At 26.5% G+C, this 19,870-nt stretch overlaps 1 protein-coding gene across 6 annotated transcripts in view; it reads left to right on the top strand.

Moving 5' to 3' along the window:
• LOC129613869 (Ig-like and fibronectin type-III domain-containing protein 1) overlaps positions 1-19,741 on the top strand; it is a 168,997-nt gene extending 149,256 nt beyond the window's left edge. The window contains exons 7-21 of one of the 6 annotated variants that reach the window (XM_055528171.1): positions 1,172-1,385; positions 3,021-3,146; positions 3,861-4,008; positions 6,050-6,217; positions 7,105-7,295; positions 9,392-9,530; positions 9,680-9,821; positions 11,908-12,100; positions 13,193-13,439; positions 13,595-14,270; positions 14,344-14,573; positions 14,670-14,902; positions 15,977-16,178; positions 16,239-16,298; positions 19,283-19,741. In XM_055528171.1, the coding sequence (XP_055384146.1) occupies positions 1,172-1,385; positions 3,021-3,146; positions 3,861-4,008; positions 6,050-6,217; positions 7,105-7,295; positions 9,392-9,530; positions 9,680-9,821; positions 11,908-12,100; positions 13,193-13,439; positions 13,595-14,270; positions 14,344-14,573; positions 14,670-14,902; positions 15,977-16,178; positions 16,239-16,298; positions 19,283-19,389 (3,076 nt within the window). In that variant the 3' untranslated portion in view covers positions 19,390-19,741. Of the gene's footprint in view, positions 1-1,171; positions 1,386-3,020; positions 3,147-3,860; positions 4,009-6,049; positions 6,218-7,104; positions 7,296-9,391; positions 9,531-9,679; positions 9,822-11,907; positions 12,101-13,192; positions 13,440-13,594; positions 14,271-14,343; positions 14,574-14,669; positions 14,903-15,976; positions 16,545-19,282 lie in introns of those variants that run through there. The other 5 variants (XM_055528170.1, XM_055528169.1, XM_055528174.1 and 2 more) reach the window with 5 other exon arrangements.
• Positions 19,742-19,870: the final 129 nt, after the last annotated feature.

The following is a 19,870-nucleotide window of genomic DNA, read 5'->3' as shown; positions in this document are numbered from 1 at the left end:
TGTGTATGTTAACAGGCATGTGAATAAATCGATTATACACATAAAAAAGAATTATTACCACTCTTGCAAAAAATAAAATATTTCAATAAAATCTTTATAAGGGCAGATTTTTTACAAACAAGATTGGATTTCCTTAAAATAATAGGCACATACTAAGATGATCCCTTTACGTGTTTCATATATAAAATTTCTGCTGAAATGTTCTTAATAAAGTTATGGTACTTTTTTTGTAAATGACCTTAAAAGGCCTTTGCATTTTTCAAATATTTTTTGTAATTTTTTGTAATATTGAGCATTAAATTTATTGTACAATAAAAATTTTCTCTATAAAATGTAACCAAAGAATTTATTCTTAAATTGTAAAGAACATTGAGGACTCAAAATATGTAAATCTTGAAATCATAAACTTTAAAATATTTTCTTATTACTCAATTTTTAGGACCTGAAAATTTATTTTGTTTCCAGAGAAATAACATAAAAGTCCGATTTGCTATAACCGACCTATTTGAATATCCTTTCGAATATCCGAATCGATAATGTGTAAAAATTTCTTGGGCAAAATTTACTCCTAATTTTCGGAATCTTCATTTTTCTTTTAAATTATATTTTTAAATTTTATTTGCTTCCTTTTATTTTAAATTGAGAATTATTTTTCACCTGCTAAACTTTTAAATATTAACATATTTTTCCTTTATCATTATATTTTGAATATTTTAAATCTTTTTACTTTTTTTTGTATTCCTATAAATATGCAATAACTCATCATCATTTGGATTGGTACTTAACCTTAAAATGTGTAAAATCAACAATATTTTACTTCAAACCCAATACTTTTCAATTTTATTATGGAATCCTTATCGTATCCTTAATAATTTTTTTTATAAACGAATATGTCGAATACTTCTATATTAAAACAACAAAAACAACAATATGGAAATCTTTACCTTTAAAAATCGAAATGAAAACTTGCAAAACCACTTACGAAAAATAACAACAACAAAAAAACAAAATTACAACGATAATAACTGTTGAAAAATAAAATGGATTCTCTCCCTATTCCTTTGAATCCTATTACAAAATTTACTGTTATCTTATTTTTACCGGTTTATATTCGAATACTTCGAAATGAAAAACAACAACAAAAAAAAAAATAATAAAATAAAATGTAAAGGTGCCTTCGTTACATGTCAGATTATAGCAGCTGTCTTTTACAAGGATACGGTGTCTTGGCTGGGCCACCATCACGTCTTAAACCAATTGTTGTATCAGCACACTTTGCAATATTAGAATGGCAACAACCGAAAGTCTTACCCGACACTGTTACATCGTATCATATATATTTTCGCAAATTAGGTAGCGATGAGGATTATACAATGATCGAAAAGGTAAGTAGAAGAAGAGACGACATGGAAAAGTCGAACAACAATAAAAAATAAAATAAAAAATAAGAAAATATTAAAGGTAGGAAGTAAAAGAGCAATATACTCGTATAAAAAGAGAGAAGAAAAAAATCGGATATGTCAATAAACCTATTATCCTGTTCTATCCTATTATCATCTCAATCATGTCATTAAGTAAACCTGGGTACATTTGTATTTACAGTGCTTATATAAAAATTTGTTTGTCTTGGCAGAAACCTTAAAATACCTTAATCTTTCTAATAATTATCAGAAAATCACGTTTAAATTTAGGAGAAAAATTTTCGGTTCATTAGATGTGTGATTCATGTCACTATTTTAATAAGAAAAAAAGACGAAAGAGGGAAGTAACCGATCGAATACGAAATCGAAGAATAATCGAAAATAGTTTATGGCTCTATGCAAGCAGCAACCAAAGAAAAAGTTAAATAAAATTAAAATGGACTTTTGCCAGTAAGATTTTAATTCACAGTGGTCCCTGAAATGTTACCTTGTTATAGACTAAATCATCCTGTATCATTATCTCCTTACAAAATAAAATTTATTCATTGGTCTCTTAGCATTACTATACATGGAAAACAATATTATAAGGAATAAGCTTTTAAGGAAACTATCAACTCACACAATACAACAAACCTTAAAGTTATCAACGATTGAATCTAAAATAAAAACATTTTCATTTCTAAATTAAGGTTTGTCTTTTTTATTTTTAGTTTTTTCTATCTCTTGGCAAAATAAAAATACTTATACCACGCTCAAAATTTACTACTCATTATTTAAACGGATTAAATCAGATTTAATTTTAGATTTTCTTACATTTAATTTTGCAAATCTCTGTTATGTAACTGTTTCTTTGGCAAAAGATATCAATAATTAAAATATTTGGTTAGAGTGATTGGAGATTAACAATATAGAGGAGAAGAAATTCAGTGATTTATTTTAATTATTACAGTCTTTACCAACAAAACTGATATCTCAATGTGGAGCTCTTGTATGTATAAAGGAATAAGAATTCCTTCTCGTGAGTTTCGTAAATTCTGCATTCTTCAGCATATTTGGAGAATATAGGCACGAAAAATATATGAAAAATTTCTGCACGGCCGGTTTGGCGGGGGGAGCGAAGAAACCTCAATGCATCTTCTGGGGGATTCTCTGACCTGATCGCGATGCACTGTTACTCCATCTGTAAATGCAGTTTCAATCTACAATCTCGTAAAACATGCGGTTATTAAATAGAATCTTTCGTAATACCTTATATGAAAAATTCCGAAAATGGTGCGCGGCAACCGTCAAAGACTCTGATTTTTATTCTTAGCCCGTGATACCTGTAGTAAAAGATATTTCAAATTTCTTTTTTTATGTATCCGCTGGATTAATATCTAGACCGGCTCTTTGGAACTTTTTGTAATAGAATACGGCATGCATTTGGAATAATGTTATAAACAAAATTGTTACAAACATCAACCCACATCAGAATAATTTCAAATTTCCACGAAGATACAATTGAAAATGCCATGACTTTTATTCTTCTGCAAAACAAATAATTATATTATTCAAATTTTAAAAGTTGTACTTAAATTTTAATTTGAATTTTAATTCTAGGAACACCCACCGTTAATATTGGAAGGACTCGAAGCTGGAGTATTTTATGAAATATTTGTTGTGGCAATTAATGCCCATGGTAAAGGTGGTCCATCACCACGTTTAGTATTTCGTACAAAGTTCCAGGTACATACACAGTCCTATACTTTTTGTAAGCATCCTTATTTTAAAGTAGTAGGCACAAAAGTACAAAGCAAAATAATTGTATTATTTATAATTTAAATACACAGAGTTTAATGCATCCTAATTTTCGTATTATGTAAGAATAGTATTTTTGATAATCTTTTGATTTATATCCTTGAAAATATCCTTAAAATTAAATAATTCAAAATAATTCTTGAATTAAATAAATTTTTTATTCAAAATTATTTTCGTATTTTTCCCATTTTTTTTTTTTTTGTATTTACAATAGCTAAAAATAATTCGAAAGATTATATTAAATTCTATTCTTTACATCCTTGCATTCTTCTTATAAATAAATAAATTTTTTATAAATATCTAAATATTTTTCTCCTCATCCTTACTCTTTTTCATGTACACATAAATACAAACCTGCACATATAATAATAAAAATCATTAAAAATTCTGGATTTTGGATTTAAATTTCTTCTTTAACATTGGAATCTACTTAATATGTGTACAACGATTTTTTTGGGTACAAATGAATTACATACCCATATATATATAAAATACTGAAATTTATAAATTTAATATGTGTGTATGTTCATGTTAATTTCATTGTGGAATTTTTCAACATTGGAAAAAAAAAATTATGAACAATGAAAATGATTGTGAACAAACGATTTCATCCTTATTAAATTTTCTCTTATGATAATAAAGGAGAATATTGAGGTACAAACACCATCCTATAATATGACTCAGTGCTGTTTTGCTTCAGGACTTTTGCCACAATGTATGGCACTATGTACATATGATATAAGAATGTCTGATGTGCAAGCTTTGGGTTCCATATGTCAGGCACAAATGGGTAATTAATTAATTTTTCTTTACATAATTTTTTTTTTTCAACTTTATTTAATTTTTATATTTTGTATTTTGTTGGTTTTTATTTTTTAAGTGACTCCTCTTTTAAAGGAATTGTTGTAAATAATTTTACTATAAGGTCTCTATATTATTTTGTAATTTGTAATGAATTTTTAAAGCTAACAGTGTTAGAAGAAAAATGAATTTAAAAAGGAGAGTTTTAAAATTTTGGATTGAAGCAATTAAAAGAGGTGTTAGTCCTATTCAAAGGTTATACACCGCAATTCTTAATAACAAATACAAACTTTTTTCACTTTCGCTAGAAATTATGCTTTAAATTCCTTGAGATAAAAATTTTAGTTTATTAAAAAAAAAATTTGACGGGAATGTTTAGTGTAGGGTACTACTCTCCGTTACCGAAATTAATTACATTAAGTTGACGGCAGTATTGAAAGTTGTTACATGGTAGTAACGGCAGCAGTTACACAGCGATATTGAATCTACAACAAGGCAGCAGTTACGAATTTAATTACTAGCGCACCGCAGTTAAGATTTGATTATTTACGACTGTGCCGACAGTACTCTCATGACAGTAACTACTTATTTATAACTTTATATTCTCTTTCATCATACCCATAAATTTTTTGTTGTAGAAATTATGAAAAAAGTTGAGAATATTATGACTGCATCCGTACTTTGGGAACATTAATGAACGCAAAAATCATTAAATAAAAAACCGTAGTTATGAAAAAATGAGAATAATGAAAGCAAATTTTAAGTAATTATTTCAGGGTTTAATTGTGCCATTAGAGAAAATTTACCATAAATGAATTTCCAATAGAATGTCTTTGATTTTTTATCGGTTTTCGTTAAATTTTGAGTTAAGTGTTCTCACCGAATCAAATGAAATGTTTTAGGTTTTTCATTTCTTTATTTTTTTTATCATTTCGTCTTTCTATTTCTCGATTTTATTTTACATTAAATTTATTGCAATTTTAGCAGATTTTTTTTTTTAACCAACTTGTAGAAAAAGAAAAAAACGCCAAAACTTTCATAAAATTGGAATTGAGTTATTTGAATAGTTTCTCAAATACTTGGACATTAAAAAAATAATTAATTATTCGTTGCTAAACTTTTAAAACAACTTTCCTTATTTATTGAATTCAAAATTTGTATTTTTTTTAATTGTAAATTCGCATCGTAAGGGAGTGTGCTCTTCCCTCTTTTCTGGAATCTTGTAATTAATCATTTGTTGAAATGTCTGGAGGAGCAGGACTACAAAGTGGTCGTCTAGACTGATGACTTACCTTAAATGGTCTGACGCAGAACACCCTTAACCTCGTTTTTGGCTGGGCTGTTGACTGTGATCCGACTATCAATCCACAAAGTAAAGTATAGCAGGAGATGTACTTTATCAGGAATAAAACCACTGAAACTCAACGAAATCTGCTTATTCTTTAGCAGGAAGGTTGGGTTGCTGCATCTAATTCTTGATTTGAAGCTAAATCGAAATTCAACATTATCGAAAGAATATGAAGTAAAAAGCCCATCGATTTTGATGTATTTTGTTTATGTGTGATAGCCAGCGCCGCGTGTCTTGATATGTGGATTAAGAAGCAAAATTAAAAAAATTGGAATGGTGTGTATTGGTAGGGTATTATGCTCCTCTCCAGCAGATGACTGGGGGGATCCGTAATGTGGTTGGGAGCCGCATCTCGGTGTTTTCGTTCGTGCTATCTCATTCAATAAGAGCTTTGGGAACTTGATTCCGTCGAGGCAAATCTGACTAAACAAAGAAAGTATCCGTTCGTTTTTAAAAAGAAGCGTTAAAACTTAATAACAGGGTAGATGGGCTGCTCTATTCCGAGCTATTGGAGCTTTACGTCCGTGCCCTTCGAGAAGAGGTGGATATTTTTCTATAAAAAAATGTGTATAAATCTTATTAATAATATTAGTACAAAAACCTTACACAGACTTTGAAGACAGACACCTGCAATGTTTATGGTATTATTTATTTAAAATATATTTTTTTTTTAATTCTTCAGGTGTCATAGCTAGATGTGCTGCTGGTGGACGTGATCATACACAATGTTGTAATAGAAGAGGTGTTATTCCCGGCTGCATATCATTATGTCGTGGCGTCTTACCACCACTACCAACAGCATCAGATTGCTTATCGTATGCTGGAAATATTTTGCAATGTTTCGAAGAAGGTAATAATCAAAAAATTTCCCAATATTAAAAATTAACCACAAAATTTCAATTCAAAATTAAACAATACCAAGATTACTTTAAAATCTTGAAATAATAAAAATAAATTTATTTAAAAAAAATATTTTAAATTTTTATTTAGGATGTCACAGATAAAAAATTATAATATTTTTTGAAAGGACAATAAAAGAAATTAAAAATATTTTTTAAGAGAACAAAACAAAAAATTGTAATTATAAAATGAGGGTTACTCAAAAATTTATCTATCAGTTGGCATTATCCAGACTTTCTTTCTTTCTCTATTCACAAAATTTTATTCCTCTTCATAATATTCTATTGTATAATTCATGTAATATGAAGGTAGTATACATATGCACTTATAATATTCCCAAAGCAATAGTCTAATAATTCTATTTTTGAAGGAAAAATATACAAAATGATACTTTAAAATATGATAAGAGAAAAAACCAGAAGTTGACAGAAATTTCATGATAATTTTCGTATATACAGAAATTGAACTAGACTGGGATGTAACGTTGTTGACAGGAACATATTAGAACATTGTAACCAACCATAAATATAAAATATTGCTCTATCAAGTTTAAGACACATCACCCTTATGTCCTGTTATAAGTTTTCATACATGAATGTATGTATGTATATTTGGATTCTGGTGTATTAATTCTAGTGATATTGTGAATAAATTTTCATCATGGTCATAAATTTTGTACATACATTCATAAATATTTTGAAATGCAGTATATTTGAATATTACTTGATATAGGATAATATTTATGAGTACATGAGAAACTATTAAAATAACAAATATATTTTAATTGTAATTGCAATATTAAAATATAAAAAATTCATTTTTTGTTTTTTGTTTCAGGTACTGGTAATATTCCCGGTCCAGTTGAAGATCTTCATGTTACGTCTGTAACAAATAATAGTATTTCGTTAGCATGGATACCATTTGAAGGTGATGTCAATAATACAGAAAACAAATATAAAGATTTCTTAGTTCAATATGGCAAAGTGAACAATATGACAATGTATGAGACGGTTGTCAAGCTGGAAAATGTAAGTTGAATTGTGTAAATATATTTTAAAATTCAAAATTTGTCTACATTAGGTACAAATTATTTTTGGTAAATCGTGATTGGTTGGCTTTTGAGAAAGGCTGTTTTTAAAAATGTAGTTCTTATGGCTTGAACTGCAACGTTTTAAAAGCTTTACATTTAATTTGTACATGAAGCTTTGAAAACTTTGCATTTCTAACCTTAAGAACTGTATTTTCAAAAACACCCGAATATGTTTGAATTCTTAATTCTAAATTATTAATTTTGAGTACACACTTACCTCCTTTGTTGTAATGCTTGTATCTACACTTTACATGTTTTTCTTACGTTCCGCTTTTCAATACTAATTTTAAAGCTAAAAAACAACCAAAATTTTTAATTTTTGTAAAAAGCAAAATATTTTGTTTCAATATTTTAAGTATTTTCCCATTATTAAAAGAAACGATTCTTAAGAGATCTCTAATATTGAAGAAAAACAACATTACCTTTTATAAATACCTTTGAAATTTTGAACATAATAATAATAATGTACATAATATAATTTCGGAAACGTAGCATTGTAGATTACTATGGCAAAAACAGTAATACATAATTCATGAAAAAATTTCTTCTGTAGATATGAGTTGAGATTTAAAAAATTCCCTAACCTTCTACAAAGCCATTAAGCAACTTACATATACGTACATATATGTGTGCATATGGTACAAAATTGTCTGTATAATATTCGAGTAAACTAAAATATTAAAATGGTAGTTAGGGAGACAAGAGTAGATTATGTTATTCATCAATATTCCACAATCCTTTTTTTCTTTGATACAAAAGTTCTGTGATTTTACATTTCCATTTTCTTTCAAAAGAGCATATATGGTATGCATGTACTAATGTAAATTTAGAGAAACAAAGAGGATATGGAAATGAGGAAAAATATAAATAAAAATTAAGTGTAGTTAAACTTGAATTTGCTATTTAAACAAGTTATTTGTAAGATTCATTTTGATATTTTTTTTAAATAGAAAGAAACTGATTTCTTTTGCATTTTGGTAAAAGTTCCGATCAAAAATTTACATGTCATTTTTTTTTGTTATACTGGCTAGCATCAGCAAAATGCGATTTAATTTGTGTTTCGTTTATTTTATATAAATTTTGAATGTACTGCAAAATTACCGCCATTATTATTGTAAATTATTGTAGATTATAGATTGCATATTGGGGCAATGATGCACCACGAGCTAAAAGCCCTATTGCGCCCCTCACGAGCGCTCACAGTGGCTTACCTAGAGCACCCTCAAAAGATCGACATTTTTTATGTATCTGAGAAACTTTTCCGTCTATGTTGTTCCTTCTCTTATAACGTTCCACATTCATTGAGTAGGTGCAACGGGCTCTCCTCTACTTCCGAATAGCACTTAAAAGACCCATCTCAGAATATGGTTCAGATATTTAAACCAAACTAGTTAATTTGCTTATGATGCAACAAAATGTTATGTTCCTTAAAAACTTGCTCAAACTCGATGGAGTTTCCAGTTATCATATTCTCGACCTATAATTTCTAAAATTTGACAAATAACTACTCACTCAATGTATTTCCAGTAACAATTTTCAAATAAATTGGCTTTCATTGAAACCAATTATAATTCAAAATATTTCCTGGTTCATTAATAAATGCTTTTGCATTAAAAAATTTTATTGCTCGCACGAATTTCATAATCCCCATCGTTCTTGCACATGAAATTATTTTAATTTAATCTATAAATTTAGAATACTAGGAAAATTTAAATGTATTATGTGCAATGTACAAGGCAATTTCTCATAGGGCATTTAATTTAATAAATTTTCCGCTAAAAAATATAAAAAACCTTTAAGGCATTTTTCGGTACGTAATTTTCCACGAAACAATTTAAATTTTCTAAATGCCAATAATTTTTTCTCTTTGGAGAATTTTCTTAAATTTTCTCTTGTTATCCTCTTGTACATTCTATTGATAGCATATATATATTTAAAATTGATTTTAATAAACATTTCAACACTAATAAATTGTGAACACATTTAAGGTATCTGTGAAAAATACACTATAAATCCCCATATTTGTCTTTTTAGGAAAAAAACACAACAGAAACAGAAATCGAATTGAATAATTTGGAACCGTTATCACTATACAGAATATTGGTTGTTGCCAGAGGTGAACATGGTTCTTCGTTACCATCATCAATGCTTATAATTAATACAACGAGTACAGGCAAGTGACAAAATTAAATTTCAATTTCTTTATTATCTACAACATTTGCGTATTTGTACTTAAAGCATTGTGTAGCAAAAATTTCTCTTAAATAATTCAGAAATATGCAATAATTTTAATGTTCTCTTATTTTTTATTTTTATTTTTAGATTCTTCTGATTCATCGAATACTGTTTATGGTGCACCATCGCCGCCACATTCATTAGCGATAACAGCTCATAGTGCTACATGGGTAACAATATCATGGCAACCTCCAGAATTTTCACATCCACATGAAACATTATCATACAGGTAATGAAGAAAATTTGGTTCATGTAACCACCTTAGTCTTGAAAATTCTTTAATTTCTCAGTTCTGAAAAGCATTTTTTAAACTTAGAGAAACAATAAATCAGAATCCAAATCAAATATTTACTTAGTGTTTGGTCCATTTGTCCGTCATTTCAGAAAATATTCTTAATTTTTATCTTAATTTATATGGTTTATCCTAACAGGTTTTAATCATTTGACCTAACAATCATTATAGTATACAAATATGTATACATCGAGAATAATACATAAATTTGAGGACTTATGATGAATTATCATAATAAATACAAACAAATTTCTATTATTTCATTGAAAAATTGCAATTTAAAAGGAAAATGATAATTTTTTTCCTATTCCAAATATACAATAAACTATAAACATTGAAACAATATCAAACGTAAATTATTCATCCAAACCACCAGGATCATAAACCAGTATCATCCAAGTCAAGTATGAATTAAAACATTACAGCGGAAAAGGATTTTCTTATAAAATTTACCATAAATTTACGATATGTGAGATCTCACATCAAAATTTATGAAATACTCAAATATGTATTTAACAAACAAACAAACATTTTTACATCGAATAATTGTACCATCGCATCTCTTTGCTATTCGCATCGTCTCAAAATCATCGCATCAACCATTCACACAATGCGTTTTATTTTCTAATAGACGTCCTCACATAAATCTTATTAATCTTTTAGTTTATTTATTCAATCCTATAAATAAATCTAGCACATTATTATTATATACTATAATTATCTATATATATATAAATAAATGAACATATATATAAATAAATTACTTATGTTCCTGAATATTTTTTGTATATACTTAGAATTATGAAGAAAAGTTTGAAAAACTAATTTTCATATTAAAGTAATTTTTCATTAATCACAAATATACAAACAAATATACACTGTAGAATATAAATTAGAATTTGCATTCACATATTTACATTTGCAAAAATATAAAATGTTCTGCTGTACACAAAGATTTAAAAATCCCCCTTATAAAAATGGGGATAAAACATTACAAATATCTTTTTCCATTAAAAATACAGATACATGGGGGCTATCAAAAGCTGAAACTAAATTGCCTATCTTATACTTTTTAGTATAAAATAAATTATTTAGGCTTAGACTTTCATTCAAAAATTGTACACACTCATACCTACACCATAATTCTAAATTCTAGTTTTATTGTCGGCCTTTGTTAATTTTTTTTTTTTTTTGTAAATATTTCATTCATATACTAAGGAATTATGTATAGGGCATAGAACCAGGACGATACACTAAAATATTTCAAACACAATGAAATGAAAGGAGCAAAAAACAAAAAAAGGATATGAAAAACATCCAAAGGATACAAAATAATGAAATATTTTACATTTTGCATGTTTGATTCAAAATAATATAGAACACTGCTGCAAAACTCCTTGATACTCACTGAAAATAAAAAAATAAAAGAAAAAAATGAAAACAATAAATAAATAAATCAAAAATAAATGAAAGAAAAAGGGAGGAAGCGAAACAAATTGCTCTCTTTTGCTTTAATTTTCATTTTATAATGATAAAAATCCTTGTTATCCTTTACTCCTTTTTTATTCTTCTATCAAAAGCATAACATATTTTATATAATTACACTAATACTATCCTTAAAATATAAAAAAAACAAAAAATAACAGAAAAAAAAAGTTTATTCATTTCAAAATCGCGTCGTCCTATACCATGCCAATGTCCTAAAAGTATGACTAATGAAAACTGCTTAAAAAAAGAAGAGCAAATAAAAAACTTTTTCATTCTATTTAAAAATGGTGATATTCCGTTATTATTTTGTGTTTCTGTCCCACTATGAATTCAAAAATAAACACATAATAGGAAGTCTTCCTCTGTGTCTCGCTATAATGTAAAAGGATAAAATACGTGTTTGTGTGTTTGTGTTAAAAGGAGAAAAAATCGTTTACTATGACATAAAATTGCTTTATTGAATAGTTGATTAAAAAAATTTCTTATTTTTTCTTTAATTTTCATCTTCCTTTTTTTTCATACATTTTTGTTAAAGGATTTACCATAAGCCTACGTCAGCTGATAAATTTACATTAATAGAAACGAGATTATTATGGGTACGCTTAAATAATTTAAAACCAAATTCCCAGCATGTTATCTATGTTGAAGCAATTGGAAATAAAGGTGTAAGTTTACCATCAGAAACACTTGTTGCATGGACAGATCCAGCATTACCAGCATTTGTTGATGTAAGTTAAAAATATTTTCTATTTTATTTTTAAATTTTTGTTGTTTTTCTTTTCCTAATGACATCGTGATATAGTTATAGGTCTACAAAATACTATAGATTTTTTTTTTGTGGAATAATTGAATTTCATATGAAAAAGCATTAATCAATATTAAAGACTCTAAAGTTAATTACTGAGCGTTTGTAGGAAAACGTTTTTTAAGGGTAATGTGAGATTTGTAACGAAATAATATTGCATTTTTGATATTCGGCCTTTGATGATTTCAAACGTGTTAACTATTTGAAAGTACAGGTTTACAAATGATTGCAATATGAAAAGGAACCTCATAGAAGTTGTGAGAATAAGGTTTTTATTATTGCCTATTCGGTTTTTACAAAAAGACAAATTTTACTTGTATAGTTCAAATAATCATTTTTTTAAATATAAACTACATTCAGGGTTATAATGAAGGCTCCTTCGGCTACGTTTTTCCTATTTGAACAATATCAAATCTTCGAAGAAATCAATTATATGTAGAGTTGGTTATCGTATAGATTCTCAATTCATCTAGAATATATTGACTGATTAAAATATTTTCGTGGAATAAACGAAACATGAGAATCAAAATTACTGAATTTTTTACTGAAGTTGTCCTAGTTTAAAAAATTTGAAATGAAATTTCCAAAACCCACACCATTTTCTATATTGTCTATGTTGTCTTGTATAAAAACGATTAACGTACATCTTGTCTGTTTCAAGAACAAATTTATCAAAACGCTTGAAGTATTTAAAATGAAAATTACAACAAAAAAATAAAATATTTTATGTAATTAATTTTAATTTCAATGCTATGAGCGTGTGGACAAAGATTCGTTTCAGAAAATTTCTTTTCCACACTTCATAAATTTCTGCACTTCTACACAAAGTGAAAATATTTTTCATCGCAATTCAGATTTCAGATTAATGACCGTTCATCAAGAGTTTTATTTTTTACAAGAAATTTATTTTTATTGTAGATTTATAATATTAAATATTTATTTAGAATTATACGAGTGTACATGTGTACGCATCTCCGTAATTACATTATTTTTATTCTGCTGTCATCTTTTATAGCCACCGACAATCCATCCAGACGACATAATAGCTGAGGGTGGTTCTATGACAATATTATGTTTAGCACTTGGTAATCCAGCGCCAACAATATCATTATATGTGGGTGGCCATCTTGTTAGACAAGATACATCAAGACATATGGTAACAGTTATTCATAATGTAACATCAGATATGGAACATGTATCCTGTTATGCTGATAATGGTTATGGCATACCAATGCAAGCTTCAAGAAAAGTCAATATTAGTTGTAAGTAAATTTATAGCATTTTTTTTAAATTTCTCAATATTTCAAACTAAGAAGAAGTAACCTGTTTTTAAAAATTCAAAAATTTCAATTCTATTCGAACGTCAATAAGCGTTTTTACTTACCCAACTTCCATTCAATTCATTTTCACTTTAAAGATCCACCTAGAGTTCAAGCGTCTGGAATTACTGTCGCTTATATTGGGGAGGATGTTGATCTTAAATGCACAGTTAAAGCAAAACCAATACCAAAAATGATATTCTGGCGTGATCATGATGGTCGTATACCAGTTATCCAGGGTGGCAATTATGATATGTCAATAATAAAAGATGAATCTGATCCAGCATCCTATACAATGTCTTTGCATATTTCCAAAGTACAACAAACTGATGTTGGAGATTACTTTTGTCATGCAGAAAATGCACTCGGATCCAATACAATTCCAGTTTCAGTACGTATCCGTAACACTGCAGCGGCACATAATATTTCTGAATGTTGTATTACGCAAAATGTTTCAAGTGCATGCATGTCGGCATGTAGTTTTTATATTGATATTGATGCTGTTATCGATAGACCTGAATGTATTGTTGATTTTGATAAATTAATGAAATGTGCTGCTGATGGTTCAGATCATAGAATGTGCTGTGCAAATGCTGAAGTTCCTCGTAAATGTTTGAATTGGTGTCGGGGTGAAACGATTGGTAATCTAGGAATATGTTCATTACAACATACTCGGTCAATAATTGGATGTTTCCAATCAAATAGAGATAGATTACCTGGACCACCACTTAATTTAGCTGCAACTGTTATTTCTGATAGTGAAGTATTAATTAGGTAAGTCTTATTATTTGAACTAACTTTCTAAAAGTTTCAAAATTCTGAAACCCCATATCTCAATTGTATGTAGATGGGATCCTCCAATAAAAAATCCACATGTGGTTGACGGATACAGAGTATTTTACCATGAAGCAGACGAGATTACTGTTGAACCTACGAATAACAACCAATATGGTGGTATTACAACGACAACTCATTTAGCAACGAATCGTGTAGATGTTAAAGGAACTAGTGTTAATATTGATGGTCTAAAACGTGATGTCGTTTATGAACTTGTTGTAAAAGCTGGCAATCAATTCGGTAAATTTCATCCTTTTTTTCCTTAATCCTTTCATTCGGATACCATTATCAATTTGTTGTATTATTCTCAAATATTTTTTTAATTGATCTTTTTAGGAGCTAGTGTTTTAACAGAACCTATTCGATTCACATTAGGAGATCATCATATGACATCGGCATCACATTCTAATACCGCTGGTACAATAAGTGGTATTTTAGCTGGAATTTTAGCAATTTTATTAGCAATTGCTGCAATATTATTCTATAAAAGAAGAAAGGCTAGTGAAAAAAATGCAAATGGTGTTGCATTTGAAAATCCAAGTTATTTAAGGGGCGTTGAGCATGTACAAGTAAGTCTCGAATGTTGTGAGCAGTTATGAATTTTCAGCATGTTTGTTGTTTGATTTGAAAAAAAAAATATAAATTTAATTTTGAAAAATCTACGTAAACTTATTTTAGCCGCTTCTCAAATATTTTTTAATGCAAATGCGTTTTATTATACAATCATAATTATATATTAAATTACCGATTCGCACTTGTTGCTTAACAATAAAAGTAGCATAATAGACCACATCCGCAAATAATTCGATCCACATGCGTTCCAAATTAAAATTTTTCTGGAAAATCTCCAGAACTCTTCATATATATCTTGGCTTTCCATTACTATATCAATAAAGCATTCACTAAATATTCACACCATTTGATGTGGCATCACATTTGTTTGGAAACTATTCCATATGTCAAACATTTTATATTTTTTTCTTACGTTTTTGATTGCTTCAAAAATTTTTGTTCGCTTAACATTAAAAATAAATATTTCAGAATATTATAGAATTTTATTCAAACTATAAAACAGTTGCCAATCTTAAAGTATTCATTGCAATTTCAATTCCGTGGTGTGTACTTTATTTATTTTAAAATATTAAAAAAAAACTTGGTTTCGAACGCTTCATTCTAATATGCAAAAATAAAATCTAGACTATGATAGACTAATTTTCAACTTCTTTTTCAGAATAATCAAGATGAGACTTACCTCTAGTAGAAAATTTTCATTCAAAACTTTTTATAGTACAAAATTGCGGTTATACTAATTAAAATATATTAAGATTATTGAATTTATTCAAAGAAACTAAATATTTCGAATTGTATATGATTTGAATATTCTACATCTATGTTTCCATTGTCCTATATATGATTAAAATTCGAAATGCTCAAATATTGATAGTACGTGAGTTCACATAAAACAACAAACATAGCTAACCACTTTTTAAACAACACTCACAAGATGTAAAGTATATAAAAATTTGGTACAAGAAAAATATTAAAAAGAAAATTTATTATAATTTTTCATTTTTTTCACTGAAAATTCAAAATACATTCAACAAAATTTACACAATATCAAATCATCAATCAATAAAATTTAGATTCCAACTGTGACAGCAGACACATCAACACCATGGCGACAAGAGACACTTCAAACACCATCATCAACAAATTTTAATAGTGTAACAAATCCAAGATTGTCTGGAGTAAATAATAAAAATTTAACATCAGCAACATCAGCCGCAACTGGTACAGGAAGATCATCAACAACAACAACAATACCAATGACAACAAATCCCTCTGGTATAATAGTACATAATAATCATAATAATAGTAATAATACAATAATTGATACATCAGCAGTTCCAATGGCAACTGAAGTCAATCCATCACTTTATGAAGAACTTAAATTAGGACATGAAGGTGCTGGTTTTAAACGGCTTGTATCATAGGAATTACTTTATGCTAAGCTAGAAACAACTTGTAGATTGTAATACACAAAATAAAAAAGTAAAAAATAAAACAAAACATAAAAACAAATAGACACAATAATAATAAGGAAGCTGTATATACATAAACCTATATACACACACATATATTATTTTATGTACCTATTGTATTTGTATAGAAAAACAATATATGAGCATCAACATTAAACGTTGATGAAAATTTTTTGTATGTATTAAGCATGTAAAATGTGTACAGGTTAAAGCCAGAGGCAAGAAATATTAAGGAGATTTTTAGTTTTTTAGTTGTTTTTCTTTTATATTTTCATTTTTTTCTCGTAAATTTTAACCGTATACACATACATACAGTTTAGTTGTTTGAATTTGCTCTCATTTATGAAACCTGTGCATCCGCATACATAGAATATTTAAGTATGTTAAAGTAGATACAAACAGGGTCAGTAGTAATATTTTTTTTTTGTTTTTTTTTGTTTATCTTTATTTTAATATTTTGATTAAATTTTTTGAAATATAATGAAAAATTATTAATTTAGAATGCTTTTAGGTTTATTTTTTAATTTGAACTTCAGTACGTTGTTCCATGCGTATATGTGGGATATTATGGCAATCTAACTATTTGATTTGTAAGAACGAATTTCTGATTATTGAGACAAAACTTAAAAAACTTTAAAAATTGTTATTTTGTGAAATTATTCCTATAAATGCTTCTTTATAGAAAGTACTAAAATTTGCTTTTTTCGCTCTTATGCAATTTAACGAAAAACAAATTATCCTAAATGTATGCAAAATTTTCTATTTAAAGTTTTTGTTCGTAAAATAATTGAAACTTTTGTTCTAGATCGTTTTCGTTCTCTTACACTACAAAAATTAATCTTAGAATTGTGAAAAAAAAATTTAAATAAAAAATTAATAGAATTTTCTCACCAAACCATTGAAAATCACAAAAAATCACAATTTTTTGTTGTACTTAAATAAATTAGAAAAGGTTTTTATTAATAAACCGGAAAGTAACAAGAAATTGATTTTATGAAAAATATCCAAAATATACGCATACTAACTCAAATTCTATATAAATTTTTTTTTACTTTACTTATGTTTTGTATGCAAAACTAAATTACATCTTCCATTAAAGTTAAAATTCTCGAATATAAAAATTAATATGAAATTATAAAATTGTTTTTGTGTAGAAAAAGGTGCTCTTAATAGAAAATCATTAAACATCTTTTGTAATATATATATAATATAAATTAAATAAAATAAAATATTGTAAAATATTATTTAATAAAATCCAATAAGAATAAAAAGTAGTAAAACCCCTATATATAGTAACAATAATGTAAAAATAATAGCAATCTAGTGAATTGTAAACTATAAGTAAAAAAAAATTTAATCAAAGTAAAAATAATTATAGCTACACATATTATATAAAAATATTTTAAAAAACCAAATTAAAAAATAAGTATAAAGGAGTTGAAATACAATTAAATACTAAAATTCAAGTCGTGATAAATAAAATATAGAAAAAAACACACAAAATAAAAATTGCAGTAAAAACATTTATATTAGTACATTTCTATATTGTAGAACAGTTATTTTTAGTAAATACACAATATATATATTAGAATAATAATAATAATATTTTATTAATACATTGATTATGTAAAATATATACTTTAATTATATACAACATAACAAACATATTCAATAAAATATATAAACATAAAATAACTTAAAACAATAAGTAGTTTTTAGAATTACAAAAAAAAATTTATTTTATTTTTATAGTTTAGTTTTTCTTGTTTTGTTAAAATAATAATAAATGTAAAATATAATAAAAACGCTACAACATTTTGTAGATATTTTAATTAATTTTTTTTTAGTTTTAAATAAAAGTTAAATTGATTAATTAAATAAAATATTAAAAAAAAAGGAAAAAAACCAAAAACTAGTTTAATACTAGTGAGTAAGAAAAAAAATTTATATTAATATTAAATTAATAAAGAATATATGAAAAATAATAAAGTGTTTGAAAAAAAAAGAATTTAGGGAGATTTTCTTAGCGCAGTCAAAAAATATTTTACTTGAATTATTTATTTTGATTGTAGATTACACTAGCCCTAAATTCATGTGAAAATGTAAAGTGCATAATTTTTATAAGAAGGCCGACTATAATTGGAATATTTATTCATTTGTATTAATTTTTGACATAAAATTTAAATTAACAAAACAAATTAACCTTAATGTATCACAGTTAGTATTACAGTTTTTAAATACATTTTCGAAATTCATGTTTAACCAATGGGTGCTGAAACTAAATCAGATTTAAAAACGGTATTATGGCAATATTTTATCCAAGTTAATATTTTACATTTCTCTAACTAATTGTATTACTCAGTTCCATATTATAGCACTAAATGTTGTTTAAATGGCCACTTTAATTATTTCAATTCCATTTCTGATCACTAATTGTTATAAATGGTAATTTGTTTCACAATATGAAAGTTTAAACTACAATACCATACAAACCAAGTATTTTCAACAATTTTTCTAATCCTTATTGCTTAAAAACTGCTATTCAAATTTTTAAATAAATTATGTCTAAAAATATTATTTTTAATTTGTTAATTTTCTGACTGTCTAACCTTCAAATATTGTTCTCCAACATTCCATATAAATAGGAAAAATTATTGTTTACAAATTCTTTTATTATATTACATTAATTCCAGTCACTGGATTAAGTTGTGTTAAATAGTTTAATTAAAATATGCTAGTTTTCAGGTTTTAGGAAAATTTTTTCTATTACTTTATCCAAGTTATTAGTTAAAATAGTTAGTTTAATTAGTTAAATTTTTTAAATAACTTTGAAGTTAAATTAAAATGTTGTCGTTTTCAATATTATTTTTATTAATTAATCATTTATTTTTTTTTTTAAATTTTCAGAACATTATTACATAGAATTTACAGTCATGCACTCTCCTCCTATTCCCCCCTTGAATCCTGTTACATACGTTAATTTACCATTTCACACTGAAAGAAATGGTTTCTAAAATGGATGCAAACTATTTAAAACGCGTGATTTTAATATTTGTGCCAATTTGTAATTAATTTTCAACAAGTTTTGGAAGCATAAAATAACTAGCAATTTTTGGTTTTATTTTTTCCATTATTATTTAATTTATGAAATTTGTAAATAGAACAAAATTAAAAATTTTAATAATAAATAAAATTTAAAAAAAAAAAAAAAAAAATATAATTAAGTAAAAAAAGAATAAATGGTTTTTAGTCAAAAATAAAAGAAAAATTACAATAATAGCCACGAAATAAAACAAAGAAAATATTTTTTAAGAGAAAAATGTAGCCAAAAAAAAAAAAATTAAAAAAAAAAATTACATAAAATAGGATTAAGAACGAAAAAACAAAAGAATTTTTTAAATAAAATCGAAAAATTCAAAAAAAAGAAACTAAAACGGGTTTTTTTTTCCAACAAACCTGCAGTCACGTTACAATTATTTGTTAATATAAGTCCTG

Source organism: Condylostylus longicornis, unplaced genomic scaffold, assembly GCF_029603195.1.
Source record: "Condylostylus longicornis isolate FDR11 unplaced genomic scaffold, ASM2960319v2 ptg000092l, whole genome shotgun sequence".
Taxonomy (NCBI): Eukaryota; Metazoa; Arthropoda; class Insecta; order Diptera; family Dolichopodidae; genus Condylostylus; species Condylostylus longicornis.
Note: the sequence above shows the minus strand (reverse complement) of the source record. Positions and strands in the feature narration are given on the sequence as shown.